The following is a 24,554-nucleotide window of genomic DNA, read 5'->3' as shown; positions in this document are numbered from 1 at the left end:
TACACCAACTCTGAGACCTTCTACCTTGACAATCAGGGATTTTTGCAGTAGCTGTAAATAAACTACCTCACATGGAAATCTTTATTTCAGTCAAGGAAGTAAATGAATACAGAATCATAAAACATCAAATTCTGAGGAATACTTTCATAAGATACTATAGCTGGAAATTCTTAAAATAATAAGAAAAACTATATGATTATAAAATGCCTTTACCATAATTATAAACTTAAATTAATCTAGGTCCTCCATAACAAGTCACAGAAGCAGTATCTTTAAGGTAAAAGTGATTCCTATCAGACACTCAAGAACAGGGAAATCACGATGAGGACCAATTCTAAGGAAGCAATACCAATACAATGAGATTAGCAAAACAGTAAACATTTAGAAAAATTGAGGTTATAAACTAGAAGTAGCTTCTTCAAATGTTAAATTTAAAAATTCTTATTCCTAAAAGTCATAGTAGCCAGTGCAGATGTCTCAATTTGGTGTTAAACCAAGTATATAATAGATGTTTACTGCAGTTCAGTCTTTTCATTGGAAATGTAAACTACTACTTAATAGGTAGGAAATTTTCCTGTCCTTATTACAGTTAAAATATTTTAAGATTTTATCCTAAAATAACATTCTTTATAATTAAATAATGTAATTTTTGTAATGCCTTCAAAGAACTGCAGTCTTTTTTTGTTAAAAGACTATGTTCACTAAATGAGTATGAATGTATGGGAGTCAGATGGAGGAAATAAAGGTTTTTCCGTGTCCAGCTACCTTTATAGCTAGAGAAAGAAGCACTTGCACTGCAGTAATTAAAATCATGAACAACTTTCTTCAGAACATCTGCCATCTCATGGAGAATGATGAGCATTAGCAGCAGAGTGTCCTCACAGTCCACAGCTCCCATATATTCTTAAGAATCATCCCTAAATTCCTTGCTCCACAGCCTGCTAAGAAAAATCTTCCATGCTTCCATACTAATGTTTAATCCTATGCCCCTACTAATGCAGTTCAAACACAATAAAAACTCACTTAAGAGAGTTTGAAATATCTCACTTTGCAATTTTTAATCTGTCAAAGAATATAATTTTCTAAAACTTGGTTTTTCAAAAAAATGTGCAGTCAAAAAACCCTATTTTCTTAATTTTACCTAAAACTATTTAGTAAAAAGCATTTAAATAAGGGTAAAAATTAGTGTTAAGGTAGATGGGCTTTTAAAAAAATATTTTCAATAGTGCCATTTCACATTCATCTTTACAGTCCAGTAATGCCACAGTATGGCCAATAACTAATGTTTGAAATGCATTTAGAACATGATGTATCTTTTAGAATACAGAATTAGGAAGTCAAGCCTTCCTTCTGCTGGCATCTGCCATCAATGCTAACAGGCTCATGCTTGGTACCCTGTCTTCTGTGAAAACTCTGTAGGCCTGTGGTAAAGCTTTCCTTCAGAGTAGAAATCCTATGTTTCTAATTACACGCTATAAATCTTACATAACATATATAAAAACAGAAAATAGGTTAACAAAAGGGATCTTTAAAATATAGATAGAAAGGAATTATGTTTTCTCCACTTAAAAAATTTCTCCTATAATTAGCTCAATGCTCCTTTTTCCACATAGATAATGGAAATATAGTCATTCAGTCAACTCGAGCAACCAAGAACAATAAAGTAAAGGAGTCTGACCTGAGACTTTTCACTCAAAGGTTGTAACTTCAAGAGTTTCTGAAACCAAATGAACTTCCATATTTATCCACCTTACTTAATCATGATTGCTGAATTGAATGTGTACCTATGTGGAAATGGCAATGCATTCTGAGTTGGCTCAGCCCTTGGCTCTGAGTTCTGTGTCACATCGGGTGTTCTCTCATCGTCTGTCCCATTGATACTTTCTGGTGTTAAAGGAGACTGAAGATCTCCTCCTGCTGATTCCTTTAAAAAAGAGAGAGAAAAAGGAAAAGAAAGAGTAAGAGAGTGTTTTAAAGTGTTACACTTTTGTTCAAGCACACAATTTCATCTAAATGAATTCTTTGTGATGAATCAAATGGCAGTTGAAATTTTAATTAAATTAAAAAAAAGACAATTATTTTGGCAGGAAATCAACTCATAAGGAAATTAATCAAAATATAATGAACTGTAAAGATAACAATTTAGAAATAGAATTTCAAAAACCTAATGGGTTAATAAAGATAACTAAACAGAATAAAGGTGGTAACTGCAGGGAGTCCCAGCACTCAAGAGGTTGAGTCAGGAGGACAGTGTGCTCAAGGTCGGCCCGAGCAGCACTGTGCGTGATGCAGGCAGGGTGGAGGCATGCATGAGCAGCCCCGCTCCTCCTTACTAGGCTCTGCACTAATTCTAAGAAAGCAGGAAATGAAATTTCTTTAGTTTCATCCTTTTTAGCTAAACCAAAGCAGGCGCTTTATTACTTAACATTCGCAAAGGATTTGTTCTACTTCCTTCTTTCATACTGCAATAAAGCTGTCAATATCTCTCTTTTCTGTATACAAATTTGACAGGAAAGTTGAGGGAGACACTTTAAAAGTTTGATATATAAAGAAGATGGAGTTAAGATTTCAGGCAACCCTGTCATATTCTTTTACAAATTACTTCCTATATTTTGTCAACATTCAGAAGCACCATCCTGAAACCCATTTCCTGACAGCTGTGACAGTTCTTACACAGGGCATAGTGTATGCACAGCATGTAACAAGGCCGTAATTTCCTCTATTCCTGTGTGACAAGAGGCACCTTTACTTTAATTCTGAAATTAACAGACTTATCATTGAAGATTTGACAGAGTTCTAAATATAAAATCTAGCAATTTAATTTTAATTAATTAAAAATTAATAAATTAACTTAAACTTTTAATTATGTCAACAGTAAAGATTAGCAAAACAGTAAACACCGGTACAATATTTTTTTAAAAAGATTTATTTCCTAATTTATGTGTAAGGAAGAGTGTGTGTGTGTGTGTGTGTGTGAGTGTGTGTGTGTGAGGCCAGAAGAAAGTCTTGGATCCCCTAGAGCTGAAGTTACACGGTACTGTATGCTCCCTGCCATGGGTACTGGAAACTGAATGAGTCTTGAGTGAGAACAATAAAGTGCTGAGCCATCTCTCCAGCCCAAGCTCATGATGGGAAATGTACTGACTGACTCAAGTTAACCTTCACTCTCCTTGTATATTTTTCATTGTTTTACTCGGTTAACTGCATTAAATGCTTAACAAGAGCCAGCTGTATTTGCCTTCAAGACTGTTTATGCCAAACATAATAAATAAGTGGACTAAACATTATGCAAATTATTGAAGTTTGAACACAAAACTAGGTTAGTTATTTTAATTAAAACCAAATGAAATTTTTAAATGTCTGAAAAGTAAATGGCTATAAAGTAAAATAAAAAGATGAATTAGGTATATATAGTACACTACATATTTTAACATAATATCACATATACTACCATATATCAGAGAAATGATATAAAAATAGGACATTCGGAATCTTTGCAAGTACCAAGGTTTAACTTGAATTTATCTCTTTCTGCCTCTTGACTTCAGATGCCTCACCTTCTCTGCCATAATGAATTATATTCCTTTGAACTTCAAGCCAAAGTAAACTCACCCTTAAAAATAAGAACAAAACCAAACAAAAAACCAACCTTAAAACTAAAGAAAACTTGTAAAGGACAAAAAGGTCCTTGTATACACAGACAGGCAATGGAGACGCCAGGAAACGTTAATACACAGCTCATCTCTCCAAAGGGAGAAGACACTTAGCTGTTCTCCTAGATTACTGGGGGAAGTGTAATTTACAACCATATTTGCTACCTGTTGGGCCAGGCTCTGCCCAGACTGCCTATAACATTATGCTTGTTTATCCTGGACACTTTTCCCTAAACCTTGAGTTCTACTTCTGGGCCATAAAACCCATCCTCGTGAGAGGTGTCATTTGTACTTTACAACAGCCTAAGTGAGGTCTATGCTGTCTTAGGGCCAGGCCAATCCTGTCTCCCATATGGACTGTGCTTACCCCGGCCATTCTCCATCGACCTGAGCACTGTTTCTAAGTCAGTAAGACCCATCGTACAGTCAGAAGAGCTTCAACGTGAACATGTCTTAAGTACTACCCATGGGGCTGAGGTAACTGTTATCAAAATTTTTTCCCAAAATTGTGCTGTGCTTAAATACAGCAAAAATAAGCTATCAGACTCCAAGAAATCTTCTCTTAATGGAGTGGAACTAAACTTCATTCTTCTCTCACCCAGACTCTTCTCCCTGCTGGCTGTAAAGCCTGCAGGGACCTCCCAGAGTGGCTATTAGCCTAGTTAGGAAGACAACAGTAGGGTTCACACCAACAACATAGTCAGAGGTTTTAGATAAAAATATTGGGAGAATTAAAATTATTGAATTTTAGCATAAAAATTTTAAGAATCCTTTAAAATGGTGGTTCTCAACATTCCTAATGCTACAACCCTTTAATATAGTTCATGTTGTGATGACCTGTAACCATAAAATGATTTTCATTGCTACTTCATAACTGTAATTCTGCTAATGTTATGAATCATAATGTAAGCGTTTATGGAGACAGATGCTTGCCAAAGTAGTTGTTACCCACTGCTTTCAACCATTTTCCTTAACATTTTCCCCAACAATGGGAGCTGAGTCTGGGGCCTCCTGCACATTAAGCAAGCACCGTATCATGAAGCTACATACAGCTCAACCCTGGTTTTTACATACTGTTATTTTAAGACAGGATCTCCTTTATTCCAGTTGTCCAGTCTGTAGCCCGGGCATACTTTACAATCCTACTGCCTCAACCTCCGGAGTACTTGGGATCACAGACCTGTTCTTCCAGCCTTAGCTCTTTCTTGATTAACCATTTCTTGATCAACCATTAGTTTTGATCCCAACAGACAAAACAGAGCCTGTATGCCCAGTCTCCTGCTCTCCCTTTCTACTGTGTTAGACTTCATCTAGACTTATTACAACCGATACAGATTTGACTTTATTACATTATTACTCTGTCAGGCTCATGCTAGCTTTAATTTTCTCCATACTAAGCTGGGGTATATATAGTCTTCACTTAAAAGTTGAGCAATATGAAGTGGCGATCTGCTGTCTAGCTGGCAGACTGCTTTCATTTCAGGTCTTGAAGGAGGTGGGATGACTTGTTTGTCTATATCATTTCTTACATAAGGCCAGTTGCACCAGTATCTCTGGAAAAGGAATCAGAGATAGTAATACCTGGGCTCTGTCTTAGGCCTAGTAAATTAAACCCTGCAGCATGCTTTAACGAGTCTTCAAGAGAACTCTGATGCATGCTGTACTGGTTGGCTTTTGTCCACTTAACACAGCTAGTCATCTGAGAAGAGGGGATGCCAACTGCCTCCATTAGGCTGGCCTGCAGGCAAGCATGTGAGGTGTTTTCTTGACTAATAATTGATATGGGATATCACTGCCCACACAACCCACTGTGGGCAGTGATACCTCTGCAGAGGTCCTGTGTTATGTTAGAAAGTAAGTCGAACGGATGTAAGGAGCAAGCCAATAAGCAGAGTTCCTTCATGGCGTATACTTCAGTGCTGCCTCCAGGTTCCTGCCTTAGCTACCCACAATGGTCTATGACCCGAGTCATGAAAAACAAGTAAACCCTTCCTCCCCAAGTTGCTTATGGTCATGGTTTTACCAAAGCAATAAAAACCCTAAAACATATGCCATTTCTGTTTTCCTAACAGCTATTATGTGCCAGACAACTTTATAATTATTATGCCAGACTTTATAATTATTATCCCAACCATTATGACCATATCAACATCAACAGGTGCCTATATTTATTAAAAATTTACTATGTATAAGGATTTTCTAATCCTTATTTAATTCTCACAATAACTGAGAATAAGATGGCCTTATTCCCATTTTCATGTACACACACCCTACTACCACCACTTACTTGTCTAATTTATAAAGCTAATAGAGGTTAGTGCCTCTCAAGCTGGGTTCTTGAGCACACATCATCCACTAACCATGAGTTGCTGTTGTCCTTAGCACACTCACCTTTCTGATTCAATAGAGGAAGTGATGTAATGGGTGTATAAGCACTCCTGGGTTAAGCATCTTCCCCAGTCACAGAAAATGATTAATTCTGTCTGACTGGAAAATGTATGTGTTTTTGTTCTGTGTGTTAGTCTAATTTATTGTTTGTTGTATATTTGTGAGGTAGAAGGAGAAGAGGAGCTTGGAGGGAGGGAGGAAGGAAAGGAGAGACAAAGAAACACAGAAATGGAGGGAGGGAGGGAGAGAATAAGGAAGAGAAGGGTCACAGAGTGTTACAAAACGAAGTATTAGAGTCTAGAACGGGGTCTTTCCTTCCACCCAGAGGTTTCAGGGAGGTTTTAGGCTACCAGGCTTGCACAGCCCGTGGTTTTACACAGAGCCATCTTACACTCCCATCTCATTCTATTTTGATTTGTAGTACAGGGCATCTAACCTAGAGTCCATTAATACAAGCGATCTCTATCACTACACTACATCCCCATCCCAACACTCAAATACTCCAAACTAACTGTAGTCTGCCTCCTCAAAAATCAAAAACAAAAAACTTAACAAAGATTTTGACCATCTACTATCATCAATTATTACATTTAAACTATTTCATCAGAAGAAAACAAGGAGCATTACATTATCACAAATATAGGAAGAGGAGAAAGAAGAAATTGTTTTTTTTTTTTTTACTTTTCTCTCTGGCTCCTATAGAGTAAGTTAATAGACTTCAAATATTTGAATTATGATATTCTTTATGACTTTTATATCACAGCATTTTTTTCAAGTATGATTGCCTTTTCTATATTGTTTTGATGAAAGCAAACGTTTAAAGACTTATTTTCTATTACAGAGAAGAAATTAGCTTACTAAATTGTAGTCATTTACAATTAATTAGACATAGTATTAAGTTATAACTGGAGAAACAGTAAATCAATACAATGGTAATCTATTATCCACTCTTTAGTGATACTTTTGTGTATTCACTTACTTAATGTGCTGTGTGTTGCATCTTTTGGTAACAAGATCGTTCACCTAAAGAATAGGAACCCCGAGCACACACTGGCACAGAACTCTAAGTGGATTTATGCTTAAAGCAATCACTGGAGTAGAAAAGCATTTGACAAGTATATTCAACACAGTTTAACTAACAAAGATCACCCCAGATCACCCCAGACTACTACAAGTATGGAAGAACAGACCTGGCTTCAATCTGCAGTAAAGGTTTAGTCTTTGAGGAAAGCACTTAGCACAACTCTCCGGAGGAAAAGAAACATGAACCCTTTATACTTAGTGAGGCTTATCAAGTAGTTAGAGATAAGAAGATTTTAGGATCAGTGTTTGTAATGTTTTGACTTTTTAATTGTTATTATTGTTATGCAGACATGTGGGGACAGGGGACCAGATGCTGGTCTCTCCTGCCACCTTGTGAGTTCTGGGGAGAGAACTCAGCTTGTCAAGCCTGCACATAAGTACCTCTTCTCATCTCAATTACCCAATGTTTTGTAATACTTTGACTAGATATTCTATTTCCTCTAGAACTAGCCAATCCTTAAGAGAAACTATGGGCCTAATGGGGCCTGTGATGTCAGTTAGCCATGTCAATATCAAACGTTTCTTTATCTGGCCTGTACTGCAGTAACATAATCCTTTGTCTTCATCACCCCAAAGAAATGGAGAACCAATGAAGTTGTTCACTTCCACTTTCCCATGAAATCTTAATTCAAAGTCTAGCTTAGACTCCCTCCATCTTTCTGCCTTTTAACTACTCCCTTCAGGCTTTCCCAGCTTCTAGCTTCTAGGACATGAGCATAGTTTTGGTTTGTTTGTTTGTCTGAGCCTCTCTTGGCCTAAGGAGTCCTTTTGAGCCTCTAGGTGGCCAAACTTACCTTACTATTGCCTGCATAAAAAGAACATGGACAAAAAACAAAACAAAACAAAACGAACATGGACAAAACCGTACGTAGGTTGATCGTCTTATCCTTTTGCTCTACTATTGTTGGGTATATAAAGCTTATGTGGGTTAATACTGATTTAGAACAATATTCTTGTAAACACTGACATATTCTCTGTCAGTAGAGATTAATTAAGCAGTGTACTTCCATACCTACTTTGGTAATTTATTTTGCCACTATCCTTCCAAGTTTCACCCTGGCATAAAGGGGACAGTCTGAAATGAGCTAGACTCACACATAAAAGCAGACTGTGACACCCACCTGTGAAGGGGTACTGGTCAGTTCCATCTTCTCCTGCGACTTCTCCTTTGCAAGCCGAGCAGCTTCTTTAAATTCCTGAAACTTTTCTGCAAACTGAACACACGTAGACTAGATACATTAACCAAGCAGCAGCATGCCACAGACCCCAGATTTCCTTCATTTTTTGAACTGACTCTTACATAAATAGCACAGACTCCCAAAAAATAAAGCTTGTAGCACGAAAAGATGGGAAAAGAAGCCAAAAGTCCAAAAATTGTATATAAGTATTGTGATAAATCTTGTTCAAAACATGACCACATAAAGAAGTTAGAATTTGGCAAGCTGGCTTATCTATGTTCTTTTGTTATTAAGGCACAATTTAAGATCCCAAGAGTGGTAGAATCAATAGACAGGCACATGCTATGCTTTTTCTTAATTACTAAGAAAATATACTCATTTAATTATCTACTTATATAACAAAATAATAAGAAAAAGTTTTTAACTATTAATAAAATGTAAATGCTCATACTGTATAAGTCAGTTATATTATATATCGTGATATTTAGTATTATCACCAACAACTAAAAAAAATTAGCAAAGTTTTATAAACAGTCAATTCAGAAACAGAAAGCAATGGCATAAAGTTTAAAAAAGAAAAGGAAAACCAAAACATTGTTGAGATGAAAAAAAAATTATACATGAAATGCTAATTCTTAGAAACCCATAGGAACACCACTGTGACATACAGTACCTATTTACGTTTGGGATATGGAAGCTATTCTATCATTATATTCAGAGATAGTTAGGTGGGCTACAAAATAAACCTAGAACCCAAATTCTCCACGTAACATGAAGCACCTGCTGGAGTTGGCAATAATAATGTGAACTACATCACAATATTCAACACTGAATCAAAACTAAAAAATGCTAGAGAGAGGAAAAAAATAAAAGCCATCCCCAGACACACACGGACACACGCACACACACTTAAAACAAGTAACAGGAGGCAAGATGAGACTGAAAGATTGACAGGTCTTAACTCACCAATCCTTAACTACATTTGCTAGCTACCCAGTAACTTGGAAACATATAATGAAGGATCTAACATATTGTCAAAAATTACTTAAACCTATCTAAGAAGTATTTCATAAAAGATTGTTTCAGAAACCAACTTCCACTTTGCTCTTTGTTGTATAAATCATGAAATTCATGTAGTAGAAACAACTTAAAATTTCTGTTAGCAAACAACCTACAGGAAGTTCTATAAAGTGAGAAGTGTCTAATGTATTAGAAAAAACATAACTTCTCAAGGAGATCATTTCTGCAAGGGCAATATTCATCTGCATTGCTATACTGAGGAATTTTGATCTAACACAACATACCACAGCCCAAAACATATTCAGAAAGTAAGACTTGCTAAGCGCAGTCAAATCATGCAATACTCACACTATAAGCATCTTACAGAAAATGGTTTAACAATTACAAAGACAACAGTTATAATAGCTTCAAATTTTGAGTTTTAAACTTTAATTTATATTGAAAGCATCCATGTAAATGAATGTTTACAACTAAAACAGAAAACAGATTATTTCAACTACCAAACTAATTATAAATCAAGCCAATATTCACAAAAGTCTAAGACATTTAAAATGACTTATTTTAAAGGATCTGAACAAATCTCTACAATAAATAAGCTTATAGTTTAATGTAAATGTGAACTGTGTCTACCTACAAGTCTGTTAACTTGTGCTGGAATAATTTAATCTTCAGATCCTGTTTATACCAAACCTCATGCAAGCACCTGAAGTGAGGGCAGACCCTTAAACAAAACTGCTAACATAGAAGTTTTAGCATAAACCTTTACATCTTGTATGTAAAATCTAGTGAACAAAGTGAGTATAATCATCTTAATTATCTAGCACCTTCTGACTGTTTCTCTCTCCTGTGCACTTTTTCATCTTTCTGTCCTTATATGTAATAGCCACAAGAACTCAAGGCGCTGCTGAGTTAAGCATGAGATGGCTTTATTTACAGCAGGACAACTGTTTTATTCCAGTATTTAGCTTGGTGATGCTCTGCATTTTATGTCTTTCTGGCCATTGTAATTCATTTGATCAGCATTATTCAAGAAATTCCTCAAGATACTGAATCTTACTCTGTACTGCAGACATCTCTACATCCAAGCAAATCTCTGTCATACTAAGGAACAGATGACAACAAAATCCACCTGAAATCTACGCTATGTCAACTTTAAATTTTAATAACAAATTTGGAAGTTTGATGGTTACTTATCTTGCAGGCCACCTCCAACTGAAGGGTAAAACCCATTCTAAACAGAGTTCATACCTTTTACTTACTCCACACAGGTAAATCAATACAAGAAGCCCTTTTGAACCAGTAGTGACTGTTTTAATGTGCACAGTAAGTCTTTACAAAGAATTATGAACAACAGATATTTTTAGTTTAGTATTGTTTACATTTATTTATATAACATTTAATATACTAATATTCTTATTTTAAAGTCACTATACTCAGAATATTAAAGAAATTTCTCCTATATTTTGTACTTTGCACTTCCTATTTATATTTAGGATACACAAATTAGAGATGAATATTTCCATGAAGATTTTCTGAAATAACTTACTTTTGAAAGATGATGCTCAGAGGAGAATCCCAGTCCATAAACAGTGTTTGCCCGGCTATCAGCCCATTGGCCAAACTTCTGAGATGTTTTAGTAAATGTCATGTTTGGTGTGATGGTGCTATTTATTATTGCCTGAAAAATAAAACAAACAGAAGCCCATTTCAGCTGAATAAAAATAGGATCACTTATCACTTACAAAGCTAAACAGATAAAGATAATTTGAGTGGTGGCCATGAAGAAATAAGTGACTAGAAGAATTATAGATACATATTTAATGATCTAAAAAATTCCAAAGGAATGTGTGTGTGTGTGTGTGTGTGTGTGTGTGTGTTCATATGTGCATGTGCTTGTGAAGGTTGGACACCTCAGATGATCACATGAGCATGTGGTCTATGGAAGTTAGACATCTCAGATAAGGAGATGAACAGCTTGTGTAGCCTGTGGAGGCTGGTCTTTGAGAGAGGGACCTGGGGCTTGCTGCAAAGTTAAGCTGGCTGGATAGCAAGGTCATGGAATCCACCTGTCCTGACCTCCCCACTGCAAAGGTTAATAACATGCTACCCAGTACAGCACATGTGTGGTAGAGATAGAACTCAGATCCTCATATCTGCACGTGTAAGCAATTTACTAAGCTAGAAATCAAGGCCCCAAAGATGCATCTTGTAAAACCATCCTTTTTAACGAGCTGATAACAGACAAATGTTAGCATCTCCTTTTATCTTGGTTGTACAGCTAGTGCCCCTTTTTGGTAGCCTGGCCATCCAACCCAGGACCTTGTATATACTAGGTGAGTGAGCCTTCAAACAGCTCTGCATGTGGTCAACCTCTTCTTTTTGAAGGTTTAGGATCACTATTTATTAATTTTGGGTGCTGTTCTCTAGAAACAAATATGCTTTAGTCTTAACAGAATCTTTCAAAAATAAATGTATGAGGGCTAGAGAAATATCTCAGTGGTTAAGAGAACTGGCTACTCTTCTAGAAGTATTGGGCTTAATGTGCAGCACCTACATAGCAGTTCACAAGTGTTTATAACTCCAGTTCCAGGGAATCTAACACCTTCTAATGGGCTCTCCAAGCAACAGGTATGAATGTGGCACACTGGCATGCAGGCATCAAACACCTACATACATAAAATAAAACTAAGTAAAAAATAAAGTAGCATAATATATGAATGAATACAAGTGATTTCCCCCCCCCCCCTTCCCCCATGCAAAAGCATGAGGTTTATTTTCTGGTGTGAATCGACATTCAATTAGTTCCTCAAGGCGTGAGTGACTAGGAGGCGACCCTGAATGGCTATTACAAGTTGTTTTTATACTTTTTAGGGGCACAGGTTACATCAGCAAGGTTACAATTCAAACTTATTGGCGAAGCATATTGACCTTAAGTCTATGGCTAGCAAGCATGGGCAGACCATGAGACACATTTGAACTCTATCTGGAACTTTCCAGAGGGCTAAGTGACTATCCAGTCAGTACATTCTGTGGTTTTGATTTTGATATTTTTAAGATGTATAGTAAAGCTTTGTTAAAAATATGATTTACATAAAATATATTTTCATTCAGAAAGACTTACAATTATGTAGCAGGTTTTTTTTTCCTACTACTGGAAAAAACAAACTCCTAAGAAATATTTTCATTTCCTTTCTCATAAAATAACAGGTTGTTAGCAATTTCACTTCTATTTCACATTGTTTCTTAGAAAAAGTAGCATTTCATGTTAATGATTAAAGATTAAGTCTGGAGATCATAACATATTTCAGGTATTATAACATATTATTAGCTATGTTCTCTGCCAGTGCTGGAAAAAGGATTATTTTTAGTTGAGTGGACTAATGCTCCCTAAAATTAAGAAATTTCTTTCCACCAATAACAAAAACATACATGTTATCAAATTCAGAACTTGTGATCTAGCACACTGGTAAGTGTGGAATGAAAATTCAGCATTTTATGAAAATGTTTATCAAGTGAAAAACACCACAAATATAAAATATGTATGAACTATCAGGTATTGATGAATTTTCAACAAGGACATATGCCCTACTAAAGAGAAGACGATGGCACAACAGAAACTGGCTCATTTCTTTCTCACAGGAAATGGATGTGTTATCTATAGCTATATAAAAAAACTTTTATCTTTGTACAAAACTTATATATTTATAAACCTTCCTCACCATTTGGTTCAAAACAGCTTCTACCAGCATACCATTTTGAATATGTAAAGCATAGCTAACAAAGATTTTGACTTGTGGAATCGTCATCAAATAAGACTAGGCACTGGAGAAGTGGTCAGTGGTTTAAAGCATCTGTTGCTCTTGCAGAGGACCTGGATGTAATTCCTAGCACTCACATGGTAGCTTAGAACCATCTAACTCCAGTTACAGGGGATCTAATGCTTTCCTTTGTCCTTTTCAGGTACCAAGCATGCTCATGGTACACATGCATACATGCAGGCAAACATTATGTGTGTGTGTGTGTGTGTGTATGTGTGTGTGTATATGTATGTGTGTATGTATATATATATATATATATGTGTGTGTGTGTGTATGTATATATGTATGTATGTGTGTATGTATATATGTGTGTTTATGTGTGTGCATATATATATATATATATATATATATATATATATATATAGAGAGAGAGAGAGAGAGAGAGATACACATACATATATGTATATAAAAATAATCTTAAAGTGTTTTCAACAGACTAAAAAAAAGATTATCAACAAACAACAAAGGATCAAGACTTCTCTGATGTTCTCTGAGGACCTACTGGCTACCAAGCTCAATTCTGGAAACCTGAGACACAACAGTAAGAGAGGCAATGTGGTCACAGACCTGGTTGGGACGAAGTAAAGTAATAGCTAACAGAGGAAGTCAGAGCATGCTAATACTTGTGGAGTCCCTAAAAGGACGTAAGTGGCCCTTCGGTGTTCTCCAAGAAACATTTGGGGAGGGCCCCAAGTGTTAAACAAGGTGAAAAGGGAATGTTGGCATCAGACCCCACTAACTCTAGAAGGCGTGGTGATAATACATTTTATAAGCAACAAGAAGGACTAACCAATGTGCTGGTGGACATTGGTGCTCTTTTCAACCACTTCAAAATAACTTTTTCGTGACTCGTTAAAGAGATCTATTCTAATCTAAACTCTGAACCTTCCCTCGTTTCTGCATTATTAACCACCGAATCACTGAAAAAAAATGTTAAAGAACCTTATGCTTGAAATTTTCATTTCTTAGATTTTTTGATTAGGACATAACTAAGAACTTTTTTAAAAGAAAATTTTTAGTGCCAGATGGAGCTAAATAGTGAGAACCTGTCACAAAAAAAAAGAAAAAAAAAAGACAAAATGAACAGCTTCACGTGTTCATGTGTATAATTCAAGTGGACGTGTGCATGCATCCACACGCACATGCACAAAAGAATAACTGAACAGTTTCTTCTTAGGGTTCACTGGGCTTTCTAACACAATTTAAAAACAAAGGGATGGACGTGAGACAGCAAAAAAGACTTGAAAACACTGAAATGCATTTAATTCAATGCAAATTCTCCTCCTAAACACGACTGCTTCAGCTGACCTGTATTTCCATCTTTTAAACCCTATCTAGTAAGAGCACATTATATTTGTACTTTGGATGCGGTAAATTACAGAAACTGAAAGTTGAAGGAGGGAAAATAAATTAGCAGTCCAAAGCCTGAGGTAATAGTTAATATCCATTGTATTTCACTAAGCCAAACGTTTATGAGCAGTTATTCTTCATTAAATAACACTTCACAGAAATTAACTATCATCATCTTAAGTCTTTTGAGTCATTCACATAACAGTGAAAAGACAGACTAATTATCTGGATAACAATCGTTTGTACATGTGAAAAACAGACGCACAGAAGTTAAATAGCTTGTGCCAGGCTGCATGGCTAGCAAACTGGAAGCAGCACAAAGTCCAATGAGGCGGTGAAATTCTACTTTGTTCCTAACTTCTGCACTGAACTGACAGAGAAAGGCCTCACAGCTCCAAGTTAGTTATCCTTTAACTGTGTTTTCCTAAAGGATCTTCGTTGTTGCTGTTTTGGGTTTATTTACTTAATGCTTATGAGTATTTTGCCACGTGTGTGCCTGGTGCCTGCAGAGATCAGAAAGGGGTGTCAGATCCCGGACCTAGAGATTCTGTGTGGGTGTTGGGATCCAAACCCAGTTCCTCAGCTCCCTGCCCCCCGATTCTGTGATTTGAAGGTATTCTAGAACATTCAAGTACGTGCAGGACCTAGAGGTAGGTAATCAGGACAGTGGAAATATGCTCTAGGAGAATAACTCTTAAGAACTCCTTCAATTCTACTGCATGGACTGTCATAAAGACAGCAGGCCTGACCCCACTCAGCTCCACCGGCTCTGAATGTCATTACTTGCTAACCCATATGTTGGTTATTATTATCAAGTCATACAGTGCTGCAACCAAGAGAAGATCAGGGAGCTAGGGCTATATATCCTTTGGATTGTTAGCCTTCAAACTGTAAAGCTAAATAAATGCCTTTCTGATGGTATTGTTCTAATAATGGAACAGTGACTGACAGAAATTTTCTTATCATTTAACATCAAAAACAGAGATACCAGGGATGTTCATTAAATAAACTAACCCATCATAAAGCTGAAGACTATGTTGCTTCATAAACTCAATATAATAAGGGAGTTAGTTTCTACAAATAACTATTACTCTAAGAATAATCACTTTTTGTTTTCTAAAGTTAAGCTTCAAAAAGTCTAGAAGAAATATTTTAATGACAATAGAAATATGAATGAAACTGAAGTTCTATGCTGTAAAAGCAAGAGAGTAAGATTATCTGAAGTAAATGTAGCTTACCTTTGAGCCATCTAAACTGATTATCCTATACACATTTCTTGTGCTGTCATAAAAATAAGATACAGTAACTGCATGCTTGCTGGTGGGTACCCAGTTCTTCTTTGTGTTCGGGTCAATCTGGAAGACATGAGCTCGAGTGCTGAAGATAGGTTGCTCCCTGAGGGAAGAACAGTTTTACTTCATTAGACAAGTGAACATAAAAGCTGTACAAGTGACTGCATTAACGAGAAACTTACATATATCTGCAAATAAAATAATCTTTCTTTCCAGTATGAAGTGTAAGTAGTCCAATATAAACTTTGTTAAACAATTATACCCAATTTTTGCTACTCAGAGATTCTGTACACATGAATTCAGTTACCCACTAACGTCATCAGTAACTCTGCAGGCTTCTGTCAACTTGACACCACTAGAGTCACCTGAAGAGGAAACCTCAACTCAGGAATTGCATGCATCGAATTGGCGTTTGGATGCAGTCTCTGAGGAATATTTTTTGATTAATGATTCATGGGGCAGGGGGTGTCCAGCCCAATGTTGGCCATGTCACCTTTGAACAGGTGGTTCTGGGTTGTGTCAGAAAGTAAGCTAGGCAAGCCAGCAAGCAATGTTCATCTGTAAGTTCTGCTTCAGGTCCTGCCCAGGCTTTCCTCAATAAGGAACCGTAAGCACTAAGCTCAATAAACCACTTCCTCCCCCAAGTTGCTTTTGGTTATTGTTTTATCAAAGCAGTAAAGAACCAAACTTAATAGTGAAGAAAGTACTTGTGGCTTTTTTTTTTTTTAAGTTTTTGCTGTATACACAGAACTGTGGGAAACGTGACTCACCTAGCCTATACTTTCCACCAGAAGATGAACAAGACAATACTGCCATCTTGTTTCAGCACTCAGACTATACAAGCAGCTATACAAGCAGCTGTCGTTTAGCTTTTTTTTTTTTTTGCATTTCTGTGCCATTGTTGATGCTTTCACTGCTTAAAATGGCCCCTCAGCAAAATGTTGAAGTGTTTCTAAGTGCTATATACTCATAGATGGAAAGTTAATGTGCCTTATGAAGAAAAGTGTGTTAGATAAGCTTGACTCAGGCATGATTCATACTATAATTGGTCACATGTTCAATGTTAAAGCAGCAATAATAATAAACAAAAGCACACATCAACTGGGTGTTGTGCTCCCAGCATTTAGGAAGCAGAGACATGGAATCTTTAAGCTCAAGTCCAAACTGAGCTGCAAACATGAAAGACCATGTCTATAAATAAATTAGACAGATTGATAGAAAGAAAGGAAGAAAGAAAGAAAGAAAGAAAGAGAAAAGAAAAGAAAGAGAGAGAGGGAAAGAAAGAAAGAAAGAAAGAAAGAAAGAAAGAAAGAAAGAAAGAAAGAAGAAAGGAAGGAAGGAAGGAAGGAAGGAAGGAAGAAAGAAAGAAGTGTGAGAACTGTATGTGAAACAATGTTATAAACTGACTGGTTTATAAAAATGTGATGAGAGGCTTATAGAAACATGACAATATTCCCTAGGAGCAAAAGTTCACCATTTGCTAATTAAGTATCCCTAGAACCTTTATAGATCCTGGTTGTTATGACCAGTAGGATATACCGTAGACTAGACTATAAAATAAAGAAGTCCTTCTATTTGACCCTGCTGTAACATTTTACACACCCCATACACCATTCTGTACTAAGTGAAAGGTCCCATTCAATATACTATCCTTTCCTGAAAAGTCTATGGAGGACCAACTCAAAACCACAGACGGCACTTTCTTAAATCACGTAGGATCTAAAAATGTACAGCAAAGTTACAAATAGAAAAACAAAACCTAATCAAAGCTCAAAATAATATTATAAGGTGGAAAGGTAGGGCACAAGACAACCTGCAAATAACAGGAACACTATAGTCCAAACTTCCAAGTTCTGAGTAAACAAGTTTGGGAAACGACACTTATCAGGTTATATTTGCTATCTGTTTCTCCTTAGTTCAAACAAACCTCATCCTTTTCACTTTGTTGCATACCTTTCTTTTTTGAAGCAGCTCAAGATCCTAAAAATTTTAACTTGTCATTTTTTGAGAGAGAGACGAGCCAGGGGAGAGGTCTTGCTATTGTAGCCCAGGCTAGTTTTGAACTCAAGATCCTCCTGCCCTAGCTTTCTGAGGCCTGCGATTACAGTAGGTGAGTCACCATTCCTGGCTCAGCTTTTAACCAGGAATATTTAATGTTTAAATCCAAATAAATCAAATTTTATTCTAAATAACTTAAAGCATGTTTTAAAGTTTCAGGGAAACAGAGTATAGGAAAAGAAAATAAAAGCAAAACAGCAAATAGAACAGTGACAGCAGATGGGGTTTGTGGTAAAACGGCTCTTCAGAGCAAGGCTCATGGATGAGGCACCATATTGCCTCTCTCCACATTAGCACACGATGGTCACTAATACAAAGAAGAGAATTCCTAGAACGAATGACCATTACAACATCTGATACAGTGTAAGAGCAAAAGAATCAAAATCATCTACTACATGCCCACAACTGGGATAGAGGCTAGGAATGTAGCTCAGGGTCTCTGCCCTTGAACACTCTGACTTGGTGATGGCAGACAGACTCTTTAAAAATAAAACACACTAATAAAATGAGGCCTCTTATGGAGAAACAAATGCATGGGGGAAGTTTAAAACAAAATCAGGGCACAGTGGGAAGGAAGGGGGCACAGTACACTGTGTATTCAGCAAGACCTTTAGTACAAGGGCCAGAAAGATTACTTAGTAGTTAAGAACACTGGCTGTTCTTCCAGAAGATAGAGTTCATTTCCCAGCACTCACATAGCAGATCCTAACCACCTGTAATTCAAGGTTCAGGGGATCTGACACCCTCCTCTGGTCCTCTAGGGCACATACAAGCACATGGTGCAAATGCATACATGCGGGCAAAACAAGCATTCACATATTTTTTAAATTTAAATAAAGTAAGAATTTTAGTGAGTAAATATAGGAATGAAGAAACAGAAAAGCCTTCTTGAAGGTCTCCATTGGAAGCAACTGAAATCAGACAGGAAGTAATTGTACAGTTTAAAAAGATAAAGTTAGCAGCATTACGCTGGCCTACCAGGCACAAAACACCTAACACTCTAGGTTCAGGTCTTAAAACTGTGGGAGTAGGGGGAGGGGAGAGTGTGCTGTTGCTATGTAACAGACAGGATGTTATTAAACACCTATATCGAATAGGATAACAAAGATTTATCTACCCCAAAATGTCAACGGTGTTTTGTGAGTCCTGATGAAGGAGGAATCCCAGTTTCCCAGATTCCAACAGTGCTGTTAGCCAGCGTAGCAAACAAAAAACAGGATTTGAGATTGGAATGAAAGAAGAGCACACGCTTGATCAAATTCAGACGACTAAGAGATGGTGTGTAGACCTGTCCGGCCAGAGGCTCAACATCTGTTTAGAACTCAGATGAGGAGACCATGTGGAAGGCAGAGTATGGGGAAATCAGATTGTAACCATGCAGTTTAAAACACTGCATGTTAATAAGTTTCTTTAGAGAAAAGCTGTGGAAAAAAATAGTAGAAAGGGTATAACCAAATTATTATGTCTCAACTTTAGAAAGACTTCAAGTGCATTCCAAGCTGTCAAGCATCCAAGTGATAGACACTACTTTTTCTAATCAACTAGACAGCAATTATTAGTAAAAGTTCATCATTTTACTTGCTTCACAGTAATTCACAAAAATACTAACTGAATCAAATAGTGTTTTCAAATATGTCCTATGGAACTATCTGAAAAGCAGGAATTCCACTTTCAGATATGCTTATTTCACTTCCAATTCTAAAGTATGAAAATGTATGTTTGAATAGCAAAGATCCTAACAAGTTCTACAATAAAGAAATTCATATAACTAAATAGTATATAGACAATTATTTTATCTCCAGTTTCTTCTTCATGCAGCTGTTATATTTCTATTCATACTATAAAAATTAAACCACAAATTCTGAGGTATTATTACCTTATTGAAACTTGATCTTGATATATTCAACATTAGTATCAATGTTACTAATTATACTTATGTAGTAATGGTCACTGGGAAATATGTATATATAGAGACAATATAAAATTGAGGGTTTGTTTAATAATGACTAGAGTATTATTTATTTAGTAGATACGTGTTAAGTACTGTCAAAGTAACCATTCTAAGGAACTTAACATCAATCTCAAATTAAACAGCAAACACATTCACTAAGAAATATTTTAAGCAAATTCAGAAAAGCAAAACCAGACACACACACACACATACACACACACAGAGAGAGAGAGAGAGAGACAGAGACAGAGACAGAGACAGAGACAGAGAGAGGGACAGAGACAGAGAGAGAGAGAAACCTTTATAAACCTTGTTATAAAGATGAGTCTTATTCAAATTAACTAGAGGTGACAAAGAATTATATCTAGCTCATAAACATCCGTGCAATAAGAAAGAACTTAAAACTAAACAAAACAAATGACACTTTCCAGGGGATACTAACATTTTAGATTTAGGGAAAAGGTTCACATTTACCATTTGAATAGCCTTGACTTTACAAAGTACCAATGCCAATGCTGTTTAAGATGACTAATAAAAATATTGTAACTATTTAAAGCTTTGTTCCAAGGAAGTACAAAAGTACAGACCCTATAAATACAAGCCAACTGAAGAGAAGTGATGTTTTCCTAGTCTACCTTTTTCAGATATCTAAGTAGTAATGGGCACTTTAGCAAAGATATAGAGAAGAACTTGACTTGGAATAGCTCCCTTTCTGCTTTATTTTCAAAAGACCATGGCCTGGTTATTGCGACTACAGTTGGTAATACTTTTCATTGAGAATTTGAATGTTAAGACATGTTGGTTGACTATCCACTCATTATCCTTCCTAGCTCCTCCTTAGGTAACCTCAGATATGCCACCTTCCTCTACAATTTTGTTCTTGCCAGGACGTTCTTGGTCTATAAATGGTTCTCTGAAGCAAACCTTTGTCAGAGTTTCCAGGGACATTTACCAAGACATAACACATGACAAAGAATGTTGTCTTCAATACTATTTGCTCATAAAAACTACACCTGAAGAAGCCATCCTACCATCGTAAGGAAGACACAACTGAAGGTGAAGGAAGAATGTGGAATACCGCCACAGTCTACTTAGATGATGAGCTAGCAGAGATTTAACATCCAAAACTGTTAACTAGGACACAACAGCATTTAAAGCTATGTGAGGACAACGACGGAGAGAAGTAAGTACTGGACTTTAATAAAGCAGCTGCCTCTGGCAATGCAGATGGAAGGAGGGCATGGGACAGAGGACAGATTACTTTTGCTTATAATTCTTCTAACTACTCCTGAAATTTTTTACCCTTGCAGAAGTATTACAGTAACTTTTAGAATGTCGTTGCTGAAAAGTTACATTTATGTAACTTGGGAAAGCATGATTTAGGGAACATTTTCACACAGTACCAAAGAGCCATTGAATGATGATTTTTAGTACCTTAGAATCTGATGGACTTAGGAGTAGCTAGCACAAAGGTGTTTCTATTATTCACAGAAAATAAATATGACTGCTTAACAGAAGTACAGAAAGTACATCCAACTCCTGACAAAAATACCACCCTTGATTAGAGTAAAGTAACAAGAAAACGAAACAAAACTCTGGGTTGGACTTTATCTGAAGTGGCAAGAGAAGAAGAATGACACTTGGTGAGATTAAAGTTGAGAGCAAGCACAGGGCAAGCTGGAGTGCAGACCTGATGCACACACACACACACATCCCTGGCTGTCTGCTGTGTACCACCGAGGCAGTACAGCAGGCCTCAAACAAGCAGCACAAAGCTGACTTTCTAAAAAGACTGATCTTGTCCAAGTTCACGTTATAAACCGCTATTCTATAGTATTAAGTCTCAATTCCTTTTCCATCCCTTTCCAAAAGCACCTAACAAAAATTGTGACTAAAACATTCAGTGATTCTTGTACAAACCAATAAAAAAGTGCCACATAAGAACTCTTATTACTAAGTTATATGTTTAATTTTTCTATATATATTTTTAAAAAGTCTACTTTAGCCAGGTGTGGTGGCGCACACCTTTAATTCCAGCACTTGGGAGGCAGAGGCAGGTGGATTTTTGAGTTTGAGGCCAGCCTGGTCTACAAAGTGAGTTCCAGGACAGCCAGGGCTACACAGAGAAACCCTGTCTCAAAAAACCAAAAAAAAAAAAAAAAAAAAAGTCTATTTAAGGAATACGTTTCTACAAATGTCTTCTCAACACATAGTTATACTGTAAGAACTCCATCTAGTGATGAACCAAACACACAGCAGGTGGTGCATTATAAAACCTGCAAATACAAAATTACAACATGGCCTTGCTATACAAGGGGAAGATATATACTTCTGCTTCTCCACTCACTTAAAATCTTCCCTGCTTAGAAACACAATTAAAACACTATGAGTTTAAAATGAATCTGGAGTTATAACATTTAGAATTATGTATAAAATTGATATTAACAGCTCTATTAAACTTTAAAATGTTCTTTTCCATCCTGATAAGTTAGTCTAAATAAAGCTAAATCTAGAGGAATACAGTATGTACTAGAAAAATCTGGGGAAGATTTCTCAGTAGACATTCAGGTCTTTAAACATAAAAAATGACTTAAACATTAAAAAGTCATTTAAGGTCTAAAAGCACCTTTAAAAAAAGATAATTCTCCGGGCGTGGTGGCACACGCCTTTAATGCCAGCACCCGTAAGGCAGAGGCAGGCGGATTTCTGAGTTCGAAGCCAGCCTGGTCTACAAAGTGAGTTCCAGGACACCCAGGACTACACAGAGAAACCCTGTCTCAAAAAAACAAAAAAAAACAAAAACAACAACAACAAAAAGATAATTCTCAACTATATATATATTACACCATTCTTTATATAGGCAATAAACTAAACAAGTGAATATGCAATCCCTGAAATATCTAAACAAATAAATACTCTAAAACAAATCAGAATTAACAATAAAGATACAAAGGTGTTGTGGCAAAATATTAATATTTGAAAAATCGATCATTGGTATTGTATTATGCATATAGACACAAATAAAAATGTTTTAATTGCTCAAATAATAAAATCCTTCACCATTTCTCTAGTTTTACCAACAGCACATGCTTTGATTAGTTATTCATATGCAGGCAAGTTATTTTGATGTTTATATGACAATTACTATAACACGGTAGACATCAACTACACAACTCCTGAGCACTTGAAGAATAATAGCACTACTGAGGTGAATAAATTTAAAATCTGATAATCCAGTTACTAGAAAAAATAATAAGGAATAACTTTGGTATGGAAAATTTTTCAACAAAAAAAATCATGAAATATATATTCAGATGAAGTACTTCCAATGAAAACTTAACAGCAGAGTAGAAATATACATAAAATGGAAATACATAATAGATTTCAAAACTAGTGAGTTTTTTTTTTCTTTCTACACTAATTATCACATATTTAAGGATAATGTGCTGTCTCAAAATAAGCTGACATTGGGTTTGTTTTGAACTTCAAAAGTAAATTAAAATAACACACATCATATGTCTAGCTGTACTAATATGCTGTACTAGACAATGACTTCATATCCATAGGGATAGCTCATATCTAGTACTAACTATATGACATAAAATATTCAATATAATCATAAATGAAAGTTGTTCACAAGTGATTGGATATGTTATGTGTCTGCATGGCCGAAACAACAGCAACAACAAAAAGTGCATATTTTTTTTTCAGGCCTTGTTTTATTTATCTCAAATCAGAAACCATAATGATCCTTGTTTTGTTTTGTTTTTTTTTTTTTTAAAAGCAACATTAAAATATTCTAGTGAAAAGGTGAATGTGCAGGGAAGGGAACAAAACAAAGTAGGCAAATATGGTAACATATAGATGGCTAGTGAAAGAAGACAGAAGATACTATGCTTTGTCTGGGAAATTCCCTAATATATTCTCTTTTTAAAATAAGAAAACCAAAGACAGAAAAAAAAAAAATTCCCCCAAACTCTTCATTGGATTCAGCATCTCCTCCCTTAATGTAGCCTAGTGACTTTTTGCTAACTGTGGCTGCACAGTAGCACAGAACCAGTAAATAGTTTTTAAGTTTCCAAGGTAATTCTCACATGTTGCTAGGAGGTCTTAGTCACTGTTCTATTGCTGTGAAGAGACTTCATGACCAAGGCAACTTATAAAAGGAAGCATTTAATTGAGGCTGGCTTAGTTTCAGAGGGTGAGTCCATAACCACCCTGATGGAAGCATGCTAGTAGCCAAACAGGCAGACATGACCTTGGAGCAGTAGTAGCCTTAGCTACTTACATCTGATTCATAAGCAGCAGGTAGAGAGAACCAAGACTGGACCTGGAACCAGCTTTTGAAACCTCAAAGCCCACCCCTAAGTGACACATCTTCTCCAACAAGACCACGCCTCCTAATCCTTCCCAAATAATTTCAATTGGTAATAAAGCACTCAAATAAAGCCCATAAGGTTGGGAGGCATTCTCATTCAAACTACCACACCCTTTAACTTCATTTGCTTCAAGTCTTTTGCTTCAAATAACGATGAGCCTCTTGATGTTTCAGACTCACCAACCCTTTCCTTCAAAAAACATACCACCACCCACCTAAGAACTTTATTTAGTGTCCCTTTCCCTCAGGCCCTCCCAGCATCTTCTTGTGTCTCCTCCTGGTCTTTGCTAAGATACCTTCTCAGTGAAGATGTACCTAGTATCTATATTAAAAAAATTGTAACTTTGTCTTTTTCAAAGAAAAGGGCTTTGCTTGTTTTAATTAC

The 24,554-nt window shown here is 36.2% G+C and overlaps 1 protein-coding gene across 4 annotated transcripts in view; it reads right to left on the bottom strand.

Moving 5' to 3' along the window:
* The window catches only part of Homer1 (homer scaffold protein 1), a 97,671-nt gene that overhangs the window by 47,362 nt on the left and 25,755 nt on the right, over positions 1-24,554 (bottom strand). For all 4 annotated transcript variants that reach the window (XM_021180632.2, XM_029485024.1, XM_021180630.2 and 1 more), the window contains exons 2-5: positions 15,729-15,885; positions 10,869-11,000; positions 8,246-8,338; positions 1,785-1,924 (exon numbers count right to left, since the gene is read on the bottom strand). In XM_021180632.2, coding sequence (XP_021036291.2) covers positions 1,785-1,924; positions 8,246-8,338; positions 10,869-11,000; positions 15,729-15,885 — 522 coding nt within the window. The remainder of the gene's footprint in view (positions 1-1,784; positions 1,925-8,245; positions 8,339-10,868; positions 11,001-15,728; positions 15,886-24,554) is intronic.

This window comes from Mus caroli, chromosome 13 (assembly GCF_900094665.2).
Source record: "Mus caroli chromosome 13, CAROLI_EIJ_v1.1, whole genome shotgun sequence".
Taxonomy (NCBI): domain Eukaryota; kingdom Metazoa; phylum Chordata; class Mammalia; order Rodentia; family Muridae; genus Mus; species Mus caroli.
The sequence above is the reverse complement of the archived record's forward strand: the minus strand, read 5'-3'. Positions and strand labels throughout refer to the sequence as shown.